Raw genomic sequence first — 22,759 nt, 5'->3', positions numbered from 1 at the left:
ATCAATTTTTTTGTGTATGGCACGTTTCACCCCCATATACAGAATATAGCTAAGCATTGATTTTTTCAAATCATCTTTTTTGAAAATGGTATGGGTACTTCAGTATTGTTTATTTCTTTAAAAAGAGCATTAAATTTTTTCAAAATAAAAAGAAAACCATGCTTGGTTGGATGCAAAAGGCAATACAAATTATCAAACCACTGATTAAATACCCAAATTGCGTAACCATGGGCGTGGCATGATGACGTCATATTTAGGGTCATTCCTTGTTACGTTAGTAAGTTAGTACGTTCGGTTCTTATTCATCCCTTGGTACATTAGTACTAAGTATGTACAGTTCTTACATGTATTCATTCCTTGGTACGTTTGTATGTTAGTACTAAGTATGTTTGGTTCTTATTCATTCCTTGGTACGTTAGTACTAAGTACGTATACGGTTCTTATTCATTCCTTGGTACGTTAGTACGTTAGTACGTTAGTACTAAGTACGTACGGTTCTTATTCATCCCTTGGTACGTTAGTACGTTAGTACGTTAGTACTAAGTACGTTCGGTTCTTATTCATTCCTTGGTACGTTAGTACGTTAGTACTAAGTACGTTCGGTTCTTATTCATTCCTTGGTACGTTGGTACGTTCGGTTCTTATTCATTCCTTGGTACGTTGGTACGTACGGTTCTTATTCATTCCTTGGTACGTTAGTACGTTAGTACTAAGTACGTACGGTTCTTATTCATGCCTTGGTACTTTGGTACGTTAGTACTAAGTACGTTCGGTATATTTTGTCTTGATCAATCCTCAAGTGTGGTTGTTCCTGGTTGATTTCTGTTAATGTGCCAGACATTTGGTGATAAACTGCAGTTCTATGAATGAGTGTGTTACCTGTAAATTAACCTTTTTGTTAAACTGCAGTTTGCCTTAACGTCTGAATCACAGCTGGCCATCCCGACAGAGTGCACTCTTCCCAGAATTCTTGCTCTCTAGTCATCAGTACATTCACCTTCAAGAATATGCTAATCTGATTTGTTATTGGTGTGACACCTGTCAATCATCGTGGCATTTCTTGGTAGGCCAATCACATTTGGTGTTAGGAGAACACCAAAAGGCCTTGGGCTACTTTTTGAAGGCTGCAAGGGGAGTTGGTACGTGTAATTTTATATTTACGATACTATTGCTATAGGTTATCACATGATTTCGAGTGCAGTTGGAATAAATTAGCACAAGTACATTTTTTCAAATTTGTAGTCTTTGAAAAAATTTAGTGGTTATTTATTCCAAATTGCACCAGAAAAATCATGTGAATACTCAGTAATAATACACATGAAAAAATTTGAGATGGTTAAGCAGAAGAAACACATGTGTATCATGAAATCAGAGAAAAATTGCGCCATTCAGGGGCGGGTTGCTCAAAGCCTGGTTAGCGCTAACCATTGGTTAAGAGGTGGGAAAACCTATCAGCTTCCATGGTATTTAACCCTGGTTAGCACTAATCATGCTTCAAGCAACCCGGACCAGGGCATACTCTTGATTTGAAAACAAAATATTTGATTGGTTCTGACCAAACCCTATAATTTTTTATTAGCCAATCATAATCCAGAATTTTGATGTGTAATTTGAACTAATTGTATTAACCTTTTTGCACTCTCTCGTCTGGTATTACACTTGTTTGCACTGGTGTTAAACCTGAACTGCAGTGCTCTTAGGCAATCAGAATCAAGTAATTTTTTCATGTAACTACAGTATAGTATTAGAAAGCTAATACAGTGTACATGACAATATGTGAGTTAACTAAGTACATGTATCAAAGAAAGACAGAAAAGATACTGATGCCTTGGGCATTGATCTTCTTCCTTAGGTGAATCCACCAAAATATTAAACAAAGTTTGTACCACAGTCGAAATGAATATTATTATTTTATTCGTTCAGTGAGTCCTTTCATGTAACACACGAACCCAACAAATTGGCCAGACCGTAACTTGAGTGGCTTTTGGTGGATCATTGCACCCCCCCCCCCCCCCCCCCATCGCAATGGTCATGGGTTTGAATCCTGTCGAAGCCATCTGAATAGTTGAGGTGTCTAATGAGAGTCAAATTCTTAAAATTAATTGCCAGATAAATGTGAGGATCACTTCTCCCTTTTGTTTAATTGGCAAATGTTGTATCTTGTTCATTGTCTTGATTAAAAAATAGGGTCCAAGGATTTACTCATGATGAAGGTTATTCAAAGTGATGCCACAGATACCCAAAGTCTACTTGTCCTTTTTTATGTCAAGGTACAGCTACTGTAGGTATATGCTGAAACTGCTGTCAGGAATTTGCATAATGACTATAAGAAATGTTGGACACTGACTTATTTGAACGCCAAACGATGTTCACTCGCATTATGTTCCTCGTGTTTCAGAGAGATCACGTGTACTCAGGCTTGTAGTCACGCACGTATGAACCGTTGAAAGAAGCTGTCGCTTTTTTGTCAAATTCAAACCGAGGATGACCGAAGGTTTTCGGTCGAAACGTCTCTACCAAGTTTTTTGAGAACGTCATTTGACGTTCAAAGTCATTGTCCAACATTTCTTATAGTCATTATACAGTAGGTATCTTGTGCACTTAATTCCAGTTTGTTGTACTCTTAAACTGCTTAAATTCAGGTCTTAATTGTTGAAATCTGTGCATCAACCCAATAAACTTCTGCCATTTGGCTGCCAGAAATTCAGTGACATATTTATTATTTAAGGCTTTGCATTGTTCCTGCTGACAGTTTTGTAGTGAACAACAAACTCACATTCTGAAGCAAACTGTGTTCGAAAAGTTGTCTCAAATAATATTTTTTACATAGCTCTAAGGATGAAAAGGGACATCTGATTATTATTTTTGAGTGAGAAAGGGAATATCACATGTCCGAAGATGAAAGCAGACCATTTGACCATACATGTATTTAAGCTGTGACACTGAAACAGAGGGCCAACACCAAATTTTTAGAGACAAAAAAGTCTCAACTAATTCAACTGATTGTTCAGTGGTTCATTGTCCATGGCGTCCATGGAATTATTATTTTCAGCCGGTTAATAATGTTGATTTCTGCATTTACTTCTTTCTTTTGCAGGTCATGAAGTTATTTGAACAATTTGATGCACCTGATTTTGTCATCCGTGCTGCTCACGTTGCCCTTGATATGGCTTCACCAGACGATCCAAATATTGTGAGTGTGACTCGTTCATCTTCCCAGATCCCATTGATTCTGGTAAAAGTAAAGAATCCGATCCCACTCTTCAGTGATGTCAAATGAGTCACCGACACGCCACCGACGCACCACCGACGCATCTGGTACATTATAAGATTAAACAGCGGCCAACGCGTCAGCTAACAGTCAACCCACAGTCGACCGATGCATTAGCTGACGTGTTGGCCGATGCATTGGTAGGATCGGATTCTTTACTTTTGCCTTGATTCTCTTAGCCGGTGGGGCCTTCACACAAAAAAAGTAAGGGCTCTGGAGAATGACATGAAATTCAAATTTTTTCATTGTTCATAGCTTGCAAACAATTTAAAATCTTAAACCGGCAGTAAAAATGGCCAATGTGTTGCGATGGGGTCAGGTGGGGTTGGTAAATTGATCATAGTGTCTAGTTTGTTGAAAACTACGATAATTACTTGTTGCTCCTTTCTGTTTGACACAAAGGGATACATTCTCTAAGTTTGGGCAATTAACTTAATTAAAGCTTCACGTAGAGACTCTTTCAAATGTTGTGCTTCTGAGCGCTGCCATGGTTACAGATACTATTGAGAGATGAGCTTATAATTATGAATTCCAGTCCCTTAATTTTCTTGTGTGAAGGCCCTGCCAGCTAAGAGTTTCAAGTTTCAATATATCCAAAATTTGTTTGACCTTAAGAACCCTGGCTCACTGTTCAAAAGAATAGAGGACATGACTGAGTGATCAGGGTGCTTGCATTTAGATTTGGACCCTTTCTGGCCACAAGCTCTCGTCTGCATTCGTAAAGAGCCGACTGGTTTGCCTCTGTCCAGTTGGGATTCTTCAAAGTTGTTTTGTTCTGTTGTATCAATGAAGTTTTACATTGGCCCTGCAAAAGGCCCTTGGGGAGTCATTGATTAAATGATACAACGAAAGTCAAAGACATAAAGTTTTGTACATTAAAGTCAATGCCTGTGGATTCATAGCAAATCATGTGGGTCATCCTGATGTTTGATCCAAGGACCTTACACACCTTAGTCTATTACAGTACATGTATGCTAAGGTTGACTATCTGGACTAACCAATCACCATTCAGCTGACTTTAAAGTCAAATGGGTGGTGCAAGACATCAAATTTTGTACACTGCACCCACACTTTTTTGTTACCTTGTTTTGCTTTTGCAGCCAAATTTGTGGTCAAATATCTTCAAGCACCATCTGGAGTTAGGTCACAACGATTTAGCATACAATGCCTTGATCGCAAATCCTGATCCTGTCAGGTAGGTTTTTTTTAATTTCCTTGCAATTTTTTTTGCACCCTAAAATTAATATTGTTGAACTGTTATATTTTTAAATAAGGAACTGATAAGAAAATGTCTTGATCTTAGACGCCGTGACTGTCTCCATAAATTCATGGTGGTTCTTTGTGAAAGAGGTCAAACAAGGCAACTGATTGAATATCCATTTATTAATCTGCAAGATGAGGTTTGCTTCCTTACCATTGATAAAAGTGCATTTTGAGATAAAAAGACTAGTGATGAAATCTGAGAAACGTGGTGTTGTGGATTTGATTCAGATAATAATGAATTACCAATTTATTAAGACTTACAGTGTAAAGGACAGCATTAAATGATGCATGCCTCCTATAATGAACATTACCTTAAAGTGTATCTGATCTTCAACTCAATGAAGATGTGCCTTAATTAAATTTAAGTAAATGTTAGCTCAGCACTTTGGCCATCATTTTGAACGATCCATTAATTTCAGCAAAATGGACACTGGCTGGGTTGACAAATCTTTTCTGGTGATTTACAGATCAAAAACTGGAATAAACCAACAAATATTTATTAAAAGACAAACGGGTATTAAAAGAGGGATTGGGTTTAAGACATCCAGATGCACAGACGTGTCTTCCTAACCATCTTCCACTAGCTGCAATCCTGGACAAAAGTCATTGAGGCTTATCTCAAGTTTTGCCCTTTTGGATTAAAAAAACTGTTCCCCTTCCCCACCCAAGACAATGTTGTTTATTAACAAGCAGAAATAAACAAGCTATTCCTCAAAATTGTTTTTTTTGGGGGGAGGGGGGAGGGAAGTGAGTGAGAGGGAGGGATGGGGGAAGAGGGGATCTGCAACATGAAGATCCCAGGGTAGGGGGGGCAGTCAGCCAGGGTATGTTTTTCGGGATTTTTGTCTTGAACAGGGTATCGACTTTATCATTTTTTGTCTTAATCAGGATATCGATTTATCAATTTTTGTCTTAAACTGGGTTAAATGTCTTAAACAGGTATCAAAAATCGGAATTCTGTCTTACAATGGGTAGGAAAATCAGCGATTTTTGTCTTAAGCAGGGTCAGGGTATGAGGGGCCGTGCCTTACCTCCCCACCCAGGGATAGATCAAGTAACCCCACCCCCCTGGAAAGAATTTGTTACCTCCTGGAAAGAATTTGTTAGGATATGGAGAAGGAAGTAAAAAGTGTCACAACAATTTTGTTCAGGATTATAGATACAGTATGTTTTTATTGCTCTCTGATTAATTGCTCATAAAAAGTGGAATAATGTATTTCATGCAACTGGCATTGCTTGTATTTTCTAACAACTTTTTCGAAACGATGTTATTCTTTATAAAAGGAATCAGTTCAATGCACAAGAGAAGTAATTTCAACATACTGAATTTCCATCTAATTATTATTTTTTTCAATGAATAAGCACAATTCAATAACAGCCTGATCATTTTCCAAAGATTTCAATCACTTTTACTTTTTCAGTCACTATTGTTTCCAGAGCATTCTTTGGTACATTGTACGTCTCTGTTTCTCAAAGAACAATCTTTTGCTCCCCATTCTGTTTTGCATGACCAGCATGCATATCCTATAAATTCTTCTTTTATTAGTTTGAGGATATTGTGGAGTCCCATGCACGCACAGTGGACATCATGACACATAACTATTATGACATGCTGTATGCATTTCATGTGTTTAGAGGAAACTACAGAAAAGGTAAAGAAGATCCACAGGTATATGATAAGACCTTGAGGTATCACTTATACAGGTGGCAAATGGTACCTCGAAAACGAGGGTGTCGGAAAATTTTATCAGGATCTCGAAAGCGTTTTTGATAAGTCTCGAAGTCTCGTTTTTGCATGGTTTGTTTTTACCTTTTTTGAATCTCGAAACTTTTTACCAACTTTTTAACTAGGGTCTCGGCGAGTCTCGGATTTTACCATTCGCCACCGTACCCCTAATTATTTGATTAGCTCAAGGCCCAACTCAACATCTTTGAACTTTTGGTAATTATAGTAATTAGACTGGTAAAGATTAAGCTTAAGCTTTGTGTTCAGGAAATTTATTCGTTGGACCACTGACATTTGCAAGCATCAGCTTATTGATAGATGTGAATAGATTTTGGTAAATGGAAGGCCAACGCTGCTGCCTAAGAAAATTTTTCCAGAGCCCTTCGGGCTTCCAACATTAAAAGTTAGTAGCCTGAGACATTTTTTCAAGAGCCCAGAAGTAAAAGTAAGTAAAAGTGAGGATGAATCTCCTTGTGATAAGTTAGGTGCATGCTCGAGCTACTCATTGAGAAATTTGGTCACCAGCAGTCGCAAGTAAGGCACCCCAGGCAACCGGGTGACTGTTAGGCAGCAGCGTTATAGGTGGTGAAACATTAATGGTCAATAACAGGCTGACTTAATTATACAGTTGCTGTTTGCTTAAAATAATTGAAATCTGTTTGATTTCTTGTTGTTTCTTGCTTCTTGCTTCTCCTTGTTTTTCATAGGTATTTTTGTATGACATTCATCTTGATACAGCCATTTCTAGTTGATATTTATTGGGCAGTAGCTAATTTATTTGGTTTGGTCTGTGAGAATAATCTTATTGACCACAAGCTCATGTTGTGAGCTCAAAGGGGTGTCATAGCGGCTAGTGCAGTTCATTTTGTGTAGTTTTACCAGTTGCTTGCCCCTATTCACTATGCAACTTAACGTCAACCTAGAAATTACTTTTAAACAACACAACTCAAAGCATTGTGACAAAAAATGTCTGTTGAGCATACACAATTCAAGTTACAAACAACAGAGATAAACTTAGAACTTTCAAAAACCCCAATTGCAATCCATTTTACTCTTCTTTAATTTTGCCCATCCCAGCCTCCTTTTGTATTTGCTGTTTTATTCAAAAGTTGCTTTAATGTTTTACATAGTAAGTTATCTTTACGTTTCACTTGATTTGGTTGCCAGTTCCAATTCACTGATTTTGGCTAGATTGCAGGACACAGCCCCTTCAACTTATCTGGTATAATATTTAAGGTCATGATTTGTGTTTGGTTTGGGTCAATAGCTGGATCAGCAATGTATGAACATGCCATGAGACTGGGACAAGAGGTGTCCGGACTTGACAGCTTACAAAAACAGGTAGACTTGTTTTAAACAAGCTCCCCCCCTCCCCACCCCTTCCACCTCCTATTGACAAGTAAACTCATCTGGCAGTAGACAGGAGTTTCATTCCTAGGAGTCAATGGATTAACCCATTTACTCCTGGGGCCCCCCTTCCCTCACGAAGAAATCGTAAAATCGTCTAGCATTAGACAGAGTAAAATCTGTCAAGTCTCATTTCTAGGAGTCAATGGGTTAAAGGGGACAAAGTTTTTGAGTGGATGGCGGAGTTGTAACAATTATTTTTACTACAAATTAAAATACAAAGATGACTACGAATCAAAATTAATTTTGTACATGTAAACTGGGTTGTGTTAAAGTTAATGTGCCTTGAATTTCTGTCTTGTTCATCTGTTTTAATCATTTCTCAAAGCAAGCTTTTTTAAAAATAAGACTCTAAAGCAATTCTGTGGGAATTGTGGTTTTCGATTCCTGTGCTTTGAAATTATTGGTTTCAAAACCTTAGGTGACATTTTTATTGAATCAGAGATAAAGTGAAGTCAAGAAATCATTGGAACTGGCACTCGCAATAATTTCCCTCCTTATTGTTGATCCAACGTACTTGGTTAATTGGATTATAATAATTATTATTATTCGCTCATCTGAGTGTTTACACCTGTGTGGATTTGTCATAGGACAAACATTTTGGTTGGCACTCAATTAAACTAGGGATGTTGTTGAAAAATCTTAATTTACTTGTTAATTATGAAGTGGTAGGTGCCTTATTGCAAATAGATGGTTGCAGAATATTAAATTTTTAGTAATCCTTTGTATTTCCAGGCGAAATGCTATCTAGCTGCAATGAACTCACTGCATCTAGTCGATCCAAAAAATGCATGGATTGTTAAACCTTTGGACAGAGTCAATACCACTGTAAGTCCTTCTGTGGCAGAGCCAGTAAGTGTATTTGTTTTTGGGGGGAGGGTGTGAAGAGGTCTGGAACAAGAAGAGGGATTGAGGTGCAACTTTATTGTAATTCATAAGGGCGATAGCCAACAGAAATGCAATGTTCAGGTCACATGTTTGGTTAGCCTCCTTTGCAGCCATTTTTTGTGTCTGGAAGAATAAGACAGACAAAAAAACGGCCGCAAAGGAGGCTATTCATAAGTGTTTGGTTGAAAACAAACTTTCCCATTTTACAACTATGTGTAAATATGTCAACTCAACAACCCATGCAACGGTGTTCAACTTACAACCATTGGAACTTTGCAAGGCGTGACTGTCCATCAAATTCACATACCCTGATTGGCAGATAATCAGTAGTAAAAAACTTTGTTAGGTGGCCACGGTAAGGTGCGTTGCGCCGTATCTATAATTTATGTACAAAAGAAAAATAATGACAACGACAACAGAATAGGTGTAATAGCCCACTTTCGATATATTAAAATTCAGTCCCAAACAAAAGGCATCATCTCGAGGCTCTGGGGAATAAACTCATACAAATCCTTATATTTATTCCCCAGAGCCTCGAGATGATGCCTTTTGTTTAGGACTGAATTTTAATATATCGAAAGTGGTCTATTCTTTTTATCCCATTAAATTTACTAAATACCGGTGTTAGTGTTCTCAACTAGTCAAGTGCCACTGGAGAAATAAAAGGGTTTTGGGAACCGGTGGGACACCAAAAGGATTGGAGTGGTTCCTAATTCCCTAGGCATATTTTAATGGCCTTATTTTGGACTAGTGGCTGGACCTTGTGGGCTAGTGATTGATTCAATCTGCTTTCTAGCCCACGACCTAGATTAAAAAAAATTTTAAAAAAAGTTAGTGTCATGCATTGTGGTGTCAAAATGTAGCTTCACCAGGTCTAGTAAATTGTTGGTAAGAGTTTTAGAGACTCAGTAGAACTTAATGTAAGTGGAGTACTTGCTTTCGGGAGATGATAAGGAGGTAAGGACGTGTAGCCTTTAAGTATGTGTAACATGGATTTCAGATTCTGAAGCCTAAAATTCATTTGCTGTATCGAATTAACAATAAAGAATTTTCTTCTTGATGTAGCACCCTCCAGATTTGAAACTTTTTGGAAGTTATAATTAATTTTACCACTGAATAGGCGAAATATATTAAAACAAAAAAAATCTCCATAATTATCGAGGCTTTGGATAATAATTAGCCATACAAGTATTATTAGTGCCTGGTTAGCCAAGTTTCAAAATCAGCAGAAAAAGTGATACCACCCTTCCCTATGTCCATCTTTGTGAAGGCAAAAGTTTCCCATCGTCTTTTCTTTGTGTCTTCTGACCTACGACTTACACTGGGCGTACATAACCTTTCTTTTCTTTTAAGAAACCTGATGAACCACCAAACATGTCTCCCAAGAGGAAGCAAGGTGAAGATGCCGATGTTCTCTTCCCAGAACATAAAGGCAGATCACGGAGGAAGGTCACTGTGCTTGAAATACGGGACCTTGAAGGAGAGTACTTATTGGTGCTTGCTAGGCTACAGCTTGTTAAGGTTGATGCTGATCCTACACATGCCACCGGTAGGAGACAGTTTCTTTGTGTCAGTGCTTTAGTGCATTAATTGTATACTCCCAAATCAGAATACACTGTGCTTGGAGTTCAACTACATGTACATGTAGATAGCTGCACCACAGAGGACAGGCCACAACACTGCCCGCTGCAACTCTTTGCAAATGGTGTGTGGGTTCTTTTACGTTCCACCGGGTTATGGTCATGGAAGGGTTGTGAGACTGGGCCTATGGCTTATCGTCCTTAACTGAGAAGAGTAAGAGTCCAACCTTTCGCAGATGTCATTACAAAGGCAGATCGTTCTCCTCAGTTATTTAAAGACCCTGAGTGGTGGTCTGGCTGGAGCTCTTGATCCTGTGATCTCCCACACAGATGTCCCAGGCTAAACCAACTGAGCCAATCGGTCTGCGGTTTGAAATGCACTTATATCGGCTAATGCATTGTATTGCATTGTCTTTGTAATGAGCTCTCATTAAAGCAACTTACCATTGAAAGCAACATGTTAGAAGGCAGTGTAGCAGAGTGGTTAGTTCGCTTGCCTTGAGATCCTAGTAAGCTCCTATTTTGACCGGTAACTGAAGTTAGGCTACACTTGTAAACTTACATGAAGAGTAAAAATTATTAGGTTAGTACGTGCACCCTCATTGGTCAGTAGCTGTTGAGATGAGGCTATGTAAACACTGTGTGGCATCACACGAATTTTGATTGGTTATGTGTTGTCAGATGCGTTTTGATTGGCTGGTAGGAAATATGAGTGTGTATTGAGAAAATCTGCCTCAATCAAGAAGTTAAAAAACCCATCATTTCCCTTCATTTGTCGAATTATTTTTGAGAAATATTTTATAAAAGCAATAGAGGATCTTTTTCCTTCTTTACGTAGACTCATTTCAACACTCGGGTAGTTGGGAGATGTCTCGACACTTATGCAAACCCAAGATGCAGTCGAATTCCCCCAACTCCCCCGTGTATTTAGATGAGGCCATGTAAACACGGAAAACGTCCTCAATGTAGCAGAGTGGTTAGGTTGCTGCCTTGAGATCCTCAGCTCTCATTCTGACCGCTAACTGAAGTTATTCCACGGCTACGCATGTAAACATACATGAAGAATAAAGATCCAGCTGCAAGTCCTGTAAATTAATAGCCAATTGGTGGTTCACCTCATGCCAGTTGGGATTCTTAAAACAAAATCTCTTCTGTTGTATCATCAATGTTTTGATGGCCCAGAAAAGCTCCTAAGGGGAATGGTCAAGTAAACAGGTCTGCATTTACCGGTGATGATGAACTTTATTCAAGTGTCTTGAAACTGTGTTTAGCACTAGGGCTCTAACTGGGGACTCTACAGAAATCAAATCAACTCATACCAAGTCGTAGGTTGGTGTTTGAGGAGAGGGGAAAACCAGAGAGAAAAAACCAACAAACTCAACCCATATGCGATACCTAGTCTGGGAATCGAACCTGGGTCACATTGATGGGAGGGGGGGCAAGTGCTCTCACCACTGCACCATCCCTGCTCCCTCAATGAAGTATGTATGTATATCTTCATTAAAAGGTCGAGAGAGACCTTACATCAACTAGGATTGCAATGACAATGTAGCAGTATTGCAAGAAAGTAACCACCTGAACTGAGGGTAAATGGCCGACATAGTTCCACATGTCTCCATTTGCTGAAGAATTCAAAGTCATATTCTCAGCCTTTGAAGAAAGGGGAAATGTTTGAGTACATAGATGGAGAGGTTGTTAATTGACCCATTGACTCCTAAACTGCCTCCAGGGGTTCAAATGTCACATATAGCGTCATATGTGGCTTGAGTTTGTTGGTTCTCTACTCTGCACTGAGAGGTTTTCTCCGAGTACTCCGGTTTCCCCTCTCCTCAAAAACCAACATTTGACTTGATTTGCATTAATTGTTAATTTCAATTTACAGTGTCCCCCAATTAGTGCTCCAGCGCTAGAACGACTAGACATTTAAATAAAATTCCTTTCCATTGATGAGTAAAATCATCTGGAATTAGACAGAATAAAATCCCTCGCCCTCGCCCTCGCCCTCGCCCTCGCCCTCGCCCTCGCATTTTGATTATGCCAAGTTCGTAACCATTGTATCATTTTAGAAGATTATGTACTAAAATAAAATGCTATCTTCAACCTTAAATTTACTTTGTATGTTTGTCAGGCCCTTTGCTGTCGCCACAGGAGAGTGTAGCGTTGTTGACACAGGCTGGATTGTTTGATAATGCTCTTACTGTAGCATCCCATTTTCAGCTGCCAAAAGAAACAATATTTGAAGGTCTAGCCTCAAGGTAAGTTTTCCAACTGCTTTTACATCCCAGCTGTTCTTTACATATGCTTCAATGGAGGAGTTTTCGTTTTTGCTATTAACAAGGTTGTTACAATGTTGTTCCTGGGTCCAGGAAATACATGGCTGCGTTGTGTGATGGTTTGCTTTTCCAGAAAAGTTAAATTTTGCCCTCAAGAATGCTGTTTCCTACAACTTTTAGTGATCAAATATTATGTCCAGGCATGCCCCAAATTAGATGCACACGGATTTCAATAAGCTCTCGAAATACAGACAATTCTATATTTTTGAATGCCCCATAATTTGTGGTTTGCATCCACGTTATGAGACGGCCATGTTGCTGTACAAAACGATAGAAAATGACCCCACAAGTTTTGCATAATAATTGTGTCAAATTCCCAAAAGGCATTTTACTGCATTGTTCTGTGCATGAACATGGCCGCCTTGACGTCAGATGCAAACAATCAGTAGACTTTGTTTGTCCCCCAAAGTTTGTATAAGCTATTGTTTTCAAATGCTCTTGGGAATATGTAGTATCCCCAAGAGCATTTGAGAACAATAGTTCCTGCAAAATTTTGGGGAACAAACAAAGTCTGTCATGGGGCATTCGAAAGAGAGAATTAACGTCAGAAAGTGTGTCCAAATGCTGTTCATGAAGTAAAGATAGACAGTTGCATTTACCCTAAGCTAAAAATAACGTTAACTGCTACCTTTGCCTTATGATTGTTGGAAATAGGTAGCAAAGGCTTAGACTAGCTTAGACTTAAGAACGGTGCCTATTATTGTTATTGCGCATACGTTCTGCACATCTCCAGATACTTGGATATCCTATCGCCGATGCTTACTAATACAGAGATATAATTGCACGGTTTAAAGCTTTCCGGAGAAAGTAGATGTTATTAAGTACTCGTGGGAGTCAAAGAGAAAATTGGGGGTAGCCATGCATTTTTGAGAGATAATTAAGCTTCAATTTGAGAAAGAACGCCATACATTGCTTTGTATTTTAAATCTTTTTACAAATATTATTATCTTTGAAAAAGGCGTGGTTACCCCCAGTTTTCGTTCTGGATTTCAATAACGCTTGTTAAGATCTACATTTCCTGCATAATCACAGACCGGGGCAAAAAAATCTGTAATTAGTAGTCACCGTCCTTAAGGGATGCTTCATATTGGATGTCAAAATTTGGTGTGCATCTAAAATGGTGCTTTACTTGACATCAGTGATGTTTGCCTAATTGTTGGTCCAATACACACAAACTGAGTCAGGTAGACTAATTTGGTAAAGACTACTCAATGAGTGGAAATCAGATTCATGCACGGTTGAAAAACAAGGTAAACCACCCATGAGTTCTATTCACATCCCGACTTTTCGGTGTCGCTCTCACGTAAGGAACGACGTGTACGACATACTTCTCCAGCGATACCCTGCCAGTTGAATCGACAACAGTAATGGACAACACGATTCAGTTTGTGTACATTGGATGTGTATGCCATATTGGACATCATGGAGGGCAATTTCAGAATCGTGCTACTGCAGCTATAAAAAGATGATGGAGGCTAAATTATTCATGAGGGAATCTTCTCAGATCCAAACTATTTCCAGTGCATGAGCCTTTAATATGTCACAGTCTAACTTGTTTGGGAGAAGGGCTGGCATAGTGATAAAAAGCATTTGTCTCCCAAATTTGCCAAATCTCCTGTCAAAATGTCAATTTGGGTTTATTAACATTTCATTTAAGATAATAATCGTGCTTTGGGGACCCTGAGGGAAAAAGGTTTTGTTCGAATCTTTTCCGTGGAACCGTGAGGAGATCTGTTTTGCCTTGGAGTTAATTTTTAGAGCAAAATTGTACTCAGTTTTGAGTCTACGTGAATGCTTCTTTTCATCCCTTCAGGTGTGTCAAGCTTTCTCATCTCGGAATTGGCCTTACAAGGTTTGCTATACCTTTCATTTGGTAGGCTTAGTTAAATCGATGGCAAAACAACAAAAAGTATCACTTTAAAATAACAAATTGAACTGTCTTAACCAATTCAGTAAAAACCCGTGTATCAGAACCTAAATTTAAGAACCTGTTTGGCTAAAATTTTCATTTTAAACCCCCTTTTAATAAGAACCTATTTAGCCTAAAATTTTCAATAAGTTCTTCGTTTACAAAAATCAAAGTACAGATAAAAAAAAACGAAAAAAATAAGTTTAGGTTTCATTCAGTAAGATTCAAAGAATGAATTAAAATGCGTGCTTGTACTTTAAAAGACAATAATGTACTTATTGACTGAGTGAGAGGGCCGGACGGGAAAATATTTAGCCTGAAGTCATTGCGTACAGTCAATGAGCATTTTATCATAATTTATGGGCTCTTTACACTATTCATGAGCAACCCTCGACTGAGTCTCTGGTTTGCATAACTGTCTAGAATTCTCCCAACTCCCCCTCGTGTTTAGATGAGGCTATAGAAACACAGAAAACGTCCTCTATTGCTTAAATTTTAATACAGCACAATTTTTTTTTTGTCTTTTTTTATGACAATAGATTTTGCAATACTGAACAATGCAATACAATACAATACATTACTTACAATACTGCTTACTTGCACTAATAACAATACAATATATCACTTACAGCTAATTACATACGTTACTTAGGGTACTTACAATACCAGTTATTTATTTGATTAATTATAACTAAATGAAATACCAATTCAATAATTTCAACAAAACACGAAAAAGAATAACACACAAGGAGGTTTGTCAACAATATTTGTGCTTGACTACCTTAAGTTAAATTCTCAATTTTCCATTGCATTTTTATCTTATTTATAAATTGTAAATTATTCAGATTTTTCTCTTTAATTTTGCAAATATATGTGACAATGACAATGATAATTAGCCGGGAGAAGTGTCTCACTTGGCGGCTTGCCTTGTTCTGCGGGTTCCATACCGCGAATCAGTAGCTTGTCTGAATTTTGCTGTAACCTTTCTATTAGTAAGATAAGCAGATCCAGTCGGCACTATACCTATTCCATATCACATTGGCATTGCTGATCGCTAGTGCCCCTGTCCTATCAAATTAAGAACCTATTTAAGAACCTAAGTAGCCAGAAATCCCGCTAAATACCATTTCTATAAGAACCTATTTAGGCTAATTTGGAAAATACCGCTAATCAAAGTTTGACTGTTTTTGAGGTTTGCCATCAACACTGCTAAAGATTGTTGTATCATGAGAATTGGTTGTCATAGCTTGAATATTTTGTATTGAAAAGAAACGTTTCGTTTGAATCATAGTTGACTTTTCGATACACACAGGCAAGCCGAGCAGGATGCGTGGGACTGGATCCTATCAAATGACCTTGGAGAGGCCCAGGTCTCTGGATACAAAAGGTAACTCGTTTGGGGAAAAATGGGAGAGGGTTGGGCAGGGAATTGACTTGGCAGAACAGAAACTTGAATAAGGGGGGAGGGGGGGGTGTTGCACCCCTGCCCTTGAAAACCCTGTATTCTGCGAATCTTGCAATCTGATTGGCTCTGGGAGCGACCCCCCCTCCTTCCTTCCTTCCTTCCTTCCTTGTCCCAATATCTGCCTTTTTTTTGGTTTTGGCCTTAGAGCGGTTTTCAATTGAGTGTCGAAAGTAATTAGTGAATTGCTGTGGTTTTGCATTACTTTACTCAGGGACTGGTTCAAAGTTCTCGCTTCTCGCTCCACTTTTTCAACCAATCAGATGTGAAACCAGAAGCTATCGTGGCTCGCTTGGCCTACCGGATGGTCTGCGTCCTTTTTGAGTGGCCAAAGTAATTACTTTGGTTTTGGTTTTACGACACTCAATTGAACCTCTCTCTATCACACTACATATTACATAATAATGTCGGCTATTTGTTTTAGTGTGACAGACCAGGCATGGCAGCTGTTGAAGTTGTACCTGGACAGGCTTGGACCACATGATGGTCACGTGTACTATCGCTGTGTGGCTGCTAAGCTGCTATCTGCTGGTGCTACACTGCCCACGTGGCTTGTTAATGATTATAAGGTAAGAATGAAAACAAGATTAAATGTTTTTTGCATTGCTCCCCTCCTTGACGAGTAAAATTGTCTAAGCGTCAATGGCCCTTAGGTTTGCTTTTCTGTTTTCCTCACAGAAACAAGATTAATCCAAAATAGCTTTATAGAGTGAAGCTTTGTCTTTTAAGGGGAACACCAATATGGCATAGATGCAACTCGGCAACATTGCTCGTATGCTCAAATCTCCACTATCATGGATACTCTGCTTTTTAAAGAGAACTAACTGCGTTCAATAGTTTTGACTTTGTTTGTTCTTTTCTTTGTAGCGATTTAATGCTCCCGAGCTGCTTTGTCTATACATTAATTATGACCTGCTGCTGAAGGCAGATTTGTTGGCAGTGGAGTACGTACAAGCTGTTGATGGCAATGGCAAGGAGTATTTTGATCTTGAGGTAAATCACCTTAGTTAGTATCACCCAACTAGTGGACTAATGCAAATCCTGCATTTTGATTGAATACGCTTCTAGAGGACTATTAGTAATAGTCCTCAAGTAGCGAAAAGCGTGACGCTTTCTTTCGTTTTATCCTAAATAAATATTTGTTCAACTTGCATTTGTTAATTTTATTATTGCCTTTTCTGTCCGACTAGTTGGGTGATACTAAAACAATTAGACCTTTCGCCCTTAAGGGCCAGGGGTCAATAGCCCATGAGGCAAAGCTAATATGGGGTACAAAACTATAACAGACAGCTGCTTAAAGGGGCTATTTCACTTTATTTTTGGGTGTTTAGGGAAGAAATCTCTAGGTAATCACGAATTTAAAACTCGAACATAGTATTGTGAGATTCCTTCACTGATAAAATCATTGCGTTATGTCGCAAACAAGATGATTCTGAGCAAGAACGACCTTTATCCAAACAATATGTCATAAACTTGAAAAACGTGGGGCAGACCTTTTTTTAAGATTAAGCAAATGTAATCGGTTTCAATCTTGTCTATTTGTGTCCATCCATGCTTCTCTTTCCTTTTGCTGTATTTCGTTTATGTTTTCAACAGATTTAAGCGGTTATTGGAGTGTTTTATTCTACTTTTTCGGCATTTTGGGTGTCATGAAATTACATCAAGATTTTATCATGAGTTTGTCCTCTTCTGCTTACCTGAGAATTGGGCAAAGGGACTTTTCTGAGTAGAATTGCAAAACCATATTAAATAAGACACCGTGTTAGATCATGCATGGATTTCACAGCTTTTTGCACCGGAAATGAGCCACTATTTCATTTCGTATAATATTAATGAGGTCAATAATGTCATGAGAGAAAAAAAACTGAATCTTTGAATCTGAATTAAGTTTCTATGATCTCTGTATTTTTAGAATGCCTTACATGCGACGAGTCCCAGCGTGTGGTTACCTTACACGGCCATGGATCAGTTGTTGCTGCTGTTAAAAGATGTTCAACCAGGCACTGAACTGGCTAAGGTAATACTTAAAATCGAGTCCTATCACAGAAAAACAAGAGTTTAACAGAGTCGCTTCATAGCTCAGTTGGCAGAGCATTGCACAGGGATCCCAGAGGTCATGGGTTGGAATCCAATTGAAGCCACCTGAATTTTGCCGGTGTCTATAACGATACGTGCAAGGATCACTTCTCCCTTTCGTCTATAACCTGCAGTTCAAATAGTATACACTTCAGGTATGGTCCAGAGGGAAACAGTCAGTTTGGTTCTCCCGAGAGTCCTGATGTTGCCCGAGATGAAGTGGAGGGAAATATAAGAACACGAGGGAAAACAAAACTAGCGAGTTTTCCGAGGGACCAGACATGAAGTGCTTTGTTATAATCTAGACTTTTCCTTCAACAATAGTAACAAAAGATCCGGAGCAGGCAACAACTGCGGAATTGTATCCCAGTCGGGATACATTTGAATTTGATCAGAGGCGCGTGACCACGAATCAACCAATCACAGTGCTCGTTTTGTCAAGTGAAAGTTTAGCTATATAACAGTAACAAATCGAAAGTGGTTGTCTGTACTCTTATCGACAACGGTATTCGTCATCACAGTGGTCAAAATGTTGTGGACTCAATATTCCACGCGAAAGAGAGTTTTTACAGAGCATGACCAAAATCATGACACAAAGAAAGAGCAAGCATTGTCTATAACTCTCTCGCAATATGATTGGTTTATTTCCCAAAATGAGCGTTCGTGATTGGCTATTACATTGCTTGACAAATTGACGCGAGCAGCGTTGTGTAGACTCCCATCGACAACGACAAATTATCCAATCAGAATGCGAGATTACCAGCAATTGTGGTAAAAAATACATTTGTTTCATTCACTTTTCAAACTTGCTGCATAACCCTCTAGCTAGTTTTGTTCTAGAATATTATCCTCAAGCTATCAGATGGTGGTACTATACCTGAATAGGCCATTTCCGAGTTCCTGTCTCCGTCCTCTTTAAAGCGAGTCTAAGTGCGAAGTTTTTCTTATGTTAATTAATTTTGGTGAAATGTTATATGAGATGGATCATATATGAACTGCGGATATGGAATCAAGTGAAGCTATGATCCTCACAGTTATGAACGCATTTGTTGCAATAGTGTAAGGAAGCCTGAAAAAATCAGGACTTCAACGGGTTTTGAACCGTGACCTCACGATACCCGTGCGACGGTCTAACCAACTGAGCTACATTGTATGAAGTCACTGACGTTGGTAGCTAGTCATTTGGGGGTTCCAATGTTCCCTTGAGGAATGAATCGACAGTGAAATGATATATGAATGGAATTTTTCAGGCTTCTTTACGCAATTGCAAAAATTGCGTTCATAACTGCGAGGATCATAGCTTCACTTGATTAATTAGTTTCCTTTCATATGTAAAGTAGAACTAATTTCACACTTAGACTCGCTTTGAAGAGGAGGCAGACATGAACTCGGAAATGGCCTACTGTGAAGGGACCTACGTGAGGTGGAGTACTGACTCGAGACTTTCATTCTAGGTGCGTGATGAGCTGGTAGATCAGCTTAACAGGTTCCATGAACAGGTTATTACAGTGTCGCATGACATGACCAAGACACAGTGGAGACGTGCCCAGCGGATGTCAATACCAGGAGAGTGATGATATTCTGGGTTATCTCAGGAAACCTAGTCAGTGTGTAAATATCCATTCAGTGACTGAAGAAGAAGGTCTTTGAAGAGGGCGACCAAACGATGCAGAGTTTACAGAGCACTGATTGAGATCGTGTCAAGATGATGACAATGAATTTGAACAGAGAAGACGAGTGTGTGTAGCCTTAGTGGGAGTGTGTGACTAGTGAAGGGATACAATCCCTGAAGTTTGTAATGAGACATTCCCAAACATCTCCAGCCCCCAGTTGTTCAAAATTGTATATGGCAATTTGTTTCACTATGGCTTATCAATCTTGTACAGTTGTTAAATTTCATTACTGGAAAATCTCGAACCCAAGTTTTTCCTTGTTTCGTCCCTTTCCAACGGGAGAGCCTATCATAAGAGGTTGACTGACAATTTTCCCATTGAAATCTGTGGGGAAAAGTTACATTTTGATAATATTTGGCAAGAAATAGAATTGGAATGTACAAATTTAGTTTGAGTATCTGTCTTTACTTGCTGGCCTAATCCTAGGCTTGATTTGCGCCACTCTCCGAGTCCAGACATAGTTCCTCCCATCTGGGGAAGAGCAGTGCGGGCTCCCTCCCTGAAGCAGCGGATGGTATATTGAGCCTAGCCAGATCCATGCCCAGTCATCTAAGAGACGTTTATTTTCCACTTGAGCAAGAAACTTTCCCAACTCGCTGAAGGGCAAACCTGTACAACGTAGATTTGATTTTAGTGGTGTACTATATTTCGGCTGGCCAAACCAGCCTTCTTCAGCTACAAACTCGCATTGTAGTTGAAGAAGGCTGTTTTGCAAATCTACTTTGTATCAGCTCTTGCTTAAAATATTTAGTTTCTCAACTTGTAATTGCGCCGATCAGATCGAGCCACTGATCCAACGTACACCAACAGGAAGATTGTCCACGGTTGCTTGCTTCAAAACTCTGGCAGACCTGTGCCCGCTATCTGGCGACTCCACTCTGCTGGATAAGAAATATCAGTGTTTATACTTTGCTTTAACAACCATTCAACCTTTTTGTTATCACAATTGGCGCCCGGTGTTTGCCCCATCCCTTCCCCCCCCCCCCCCCACCTCTTTCAGCATTGTTGGTCATGTGCGTGCCCACTACTTGGTCTCACAATTCCGTGTCCCCGGTAACAACTCCCTAACGAGAGTAACAACCATGGCTGAAGCCTGGGACTGAATACCAGGCTTCTTGTGAAGCTTTGTTGAATGAAATGTTGATGTGTTGAAATCGTTTGCCTACCCCAGCAGTCAACAACGTTCAAAATTGAATGGATGTTGAAGCAAACGTTGAAGCCGTTTGCCCAGGCTTTTTGCAATATAAATGTGGTTGTGTGAAGACAAGTTATAAAGGAAAACTGCACTTCTGGTTGCAGTCTGCATCTCGATTACGTCATTAATAATGAATTCAATATGAGGAGGAGATTTGGAATAACCTAAATATTGGCCTGCGAAGCAGGCCAACTGAAACGCGTCGGCTCCTTTCGCCACTGTGCACCCACATTGTAAAACAAGTCTATTTTTATCCTCAGTTTTTCCTAATTTTGTATTATATACCTGTATGATCTATAAGAAGTGAAATATCAATGATGCAATAAAGATTCCTTTCTTCCGTAGCTGGCGGTATTGTTGGTGCGAGGAGCAAATTAACGAGTGGAGATTGGGAATGAAATTCAATAAATATGCTTATCATCATAAATTTTTATAGTATGCATGAAAATCGATACATATGCATGGTTTGATGAATATTCACGAAATGTTAAAATATGCATGATTATCTATAAAAATGCATGAAAATGCGTAGTTGTTATAAATTTGCATAAAATCATAAAGTATGAATTTGTAAAAATATGCATGCCAATTGATAAATGTGCTCTAATTAAAATTCAAGTGATTAATATTCATAAATATGTATAAATATATGAATCTGCATGAAATTTAATGTATATGCATGAAATCATAAATATGCATAGAATTCTATAACTTTATAAATGCATTAAAATCAACAAATATGCATAAATGCACAAATGTGCAGTAATTAAAATTCAAGTGATTAATATGCATGAATATTTGAATCTGCATGCAATTATAAATATGCATAGAATTTTATAACTTTATAATATGCATAAAAAAACTATATGCATGGTTGTTAAGAATATGCATGTAAATTGATAAATGTGCACTAATTAAAATTCAAGCGATTAATATTCATAAATATGCATTGAATTTTATGGATATGCATGAATATGCTGTAAATACACTTAAATCGATGAAATTGAATTGAAATGCATGAAAACCGATAAATATGCATAAAATTTTATGATTTTTTATAGTATGCATGAAAATCTATAAATATGCATAAATATGCCATAAATGCACTGAAATCGATAAATATGCATGCAATTATATATTTCACATGAAAAGCGATGAATATGTATGGAGCAAATTAACGAGCAGAGATTGGGGAGGGTTGCCCCAGAGCCACCCGGCCCTTTTAGCCGCCAAAGGCTGAGCATTGAATATATGTATCTGCATGCAATTATAAATATGCATGAATATGCCTCAAATGCACTGAAATCGATAAATATGCACGACTCTGATGAATATGCATGAAATCATAAATATGCACAGAATTTTATAACTTTTTATAATGTGCATAAAAATCTATAAATATGCATGTAAATTGATAAATGTGCATCAATTTACAATTCAAGGGATTAATATTCATAAATTTACATAAGGTCATAAAGATATGCAAGCAAATTCATAAATGTGCACTAATTAAAATTCAAGTGATTAATATTCATAAATATGCATTGAATTTATGAATATGCATGAAAAGCTATAAATATGCATAAAATATGAACTTTTATAAATATGCATGAATATGCCATAAATGCACTGAAATCGAGAAATATGCATGAAGTTTAATATGCATGGTTGTTATAAATATGCATAAAATCATAATATGATTTTTAAAAATATGCATGCAAATTGATAAGTGTGTATCAATTTAAAATTCAAGGGATTAATATTCATAAATATGCATGCAAATTGATAAATTTGCACTAATTAATATTCATGAATATGCAAGAAATCCCAAAATATGCACAAAATCATGACTATGAGTATGCATGAAATTTTATAAATACGCATGCAATTTTATATTTCACATGAAAAGCAATGAATATGTATGTAATTTTATGAATCAGCATGAGTTTTTATAAATTCGCATAAACAGCCGTGAA

General features: G+C 38.2%; 1 protein-coding gene across 2 annotated transcripts in view; it reads left to right on the top strand.

Moving 5' to 3' along the window:
* The window catches only part of LOC138049281 (nuclear pore complex protein Nup160-like), a 47,797-nt gene extending 27,355 nt beyond the window's left edge, over positions 1-20,442 (top strand). Inside the window, exons 23-38 of one of the 2 annotated variants that reach the window (XM_068895488.1) lie at positions 934-1,139; positions 2,188-2,270; positions 3,098-3,193; positions 4,372-4,466; positions 4,575-4,671; positions 6,081-6,186; positions 7,528-7,601; positions 8,403-8,495; positions 9,909-10,104; positions 12,264-12,390; positions 14,282-14,320; positions 15,690-15,764; positions 16,264-16,408; positions 16,707-16,832; positions 17,752-17,856; positions 19,370-20,442. In XM_068895488.1, the coding sequence (XP_068751589.1) occupies positions 934-1,139; positions 2,188-2,270; positions 3,098-3,193; positions 4,372-4,466; positions 4,575-4,671; positions 6,081-6,186; positions 7,528-7,601; positions 8,403-8,495; positions 9,909-10,104; positions 12,264-12,390; positions 14,282-14,320; positions 15,690-15,764; positions 16,264-16,408; positions 16,707-16,832; positions 17,752-17,856; positions 19,370-19,489 (1,783 nt within the window). In that variant the 3' untranslated portion in view covers positions 19,490-20,442. Of the gene's footprint in view, positions 1-933; positions 1,140-2,187; positions 2,271-3,097; positions 3,194-4,371; positions 4,467-4,574; positions 4,672-6,080; positions 6,187-7,527; positions 7,602-8,402; positions 8,520-9,908; positions 10,105-12,263; positions 12,391-14,281; positions 14,321-15,689; positions 15,765-16,263; positions 16,409-16,706; positions 16,833-17,751; positions 17,857-19,369 lie in introns of both variants that reach the window. The other variant, XM_068895487.1, reaches the window with a different exon arrangement.
* The last annotated feature ends 2,317 nt before the right edge of the window (positions 20,443-22,759 follow it).

This window comes from Montipora capricornis, chromosome 5 (assembly GCF_036669925.1).
Source record: "Montipora capricornis isolate CH-2021 chromosome 5, ASM3666992v2, whole genome shotgun sequence".
NCBI classification, from domain to species: domain Eukaryota; kingdom Metazoa; phylum Cnidaria; class Anthozoa; order Scleractinia; family Acroporidae; genus Montipora; species Montipora capricornis.
This window is presented reverse-complemented; position numbering and strand designations above follow the sequence as displayed.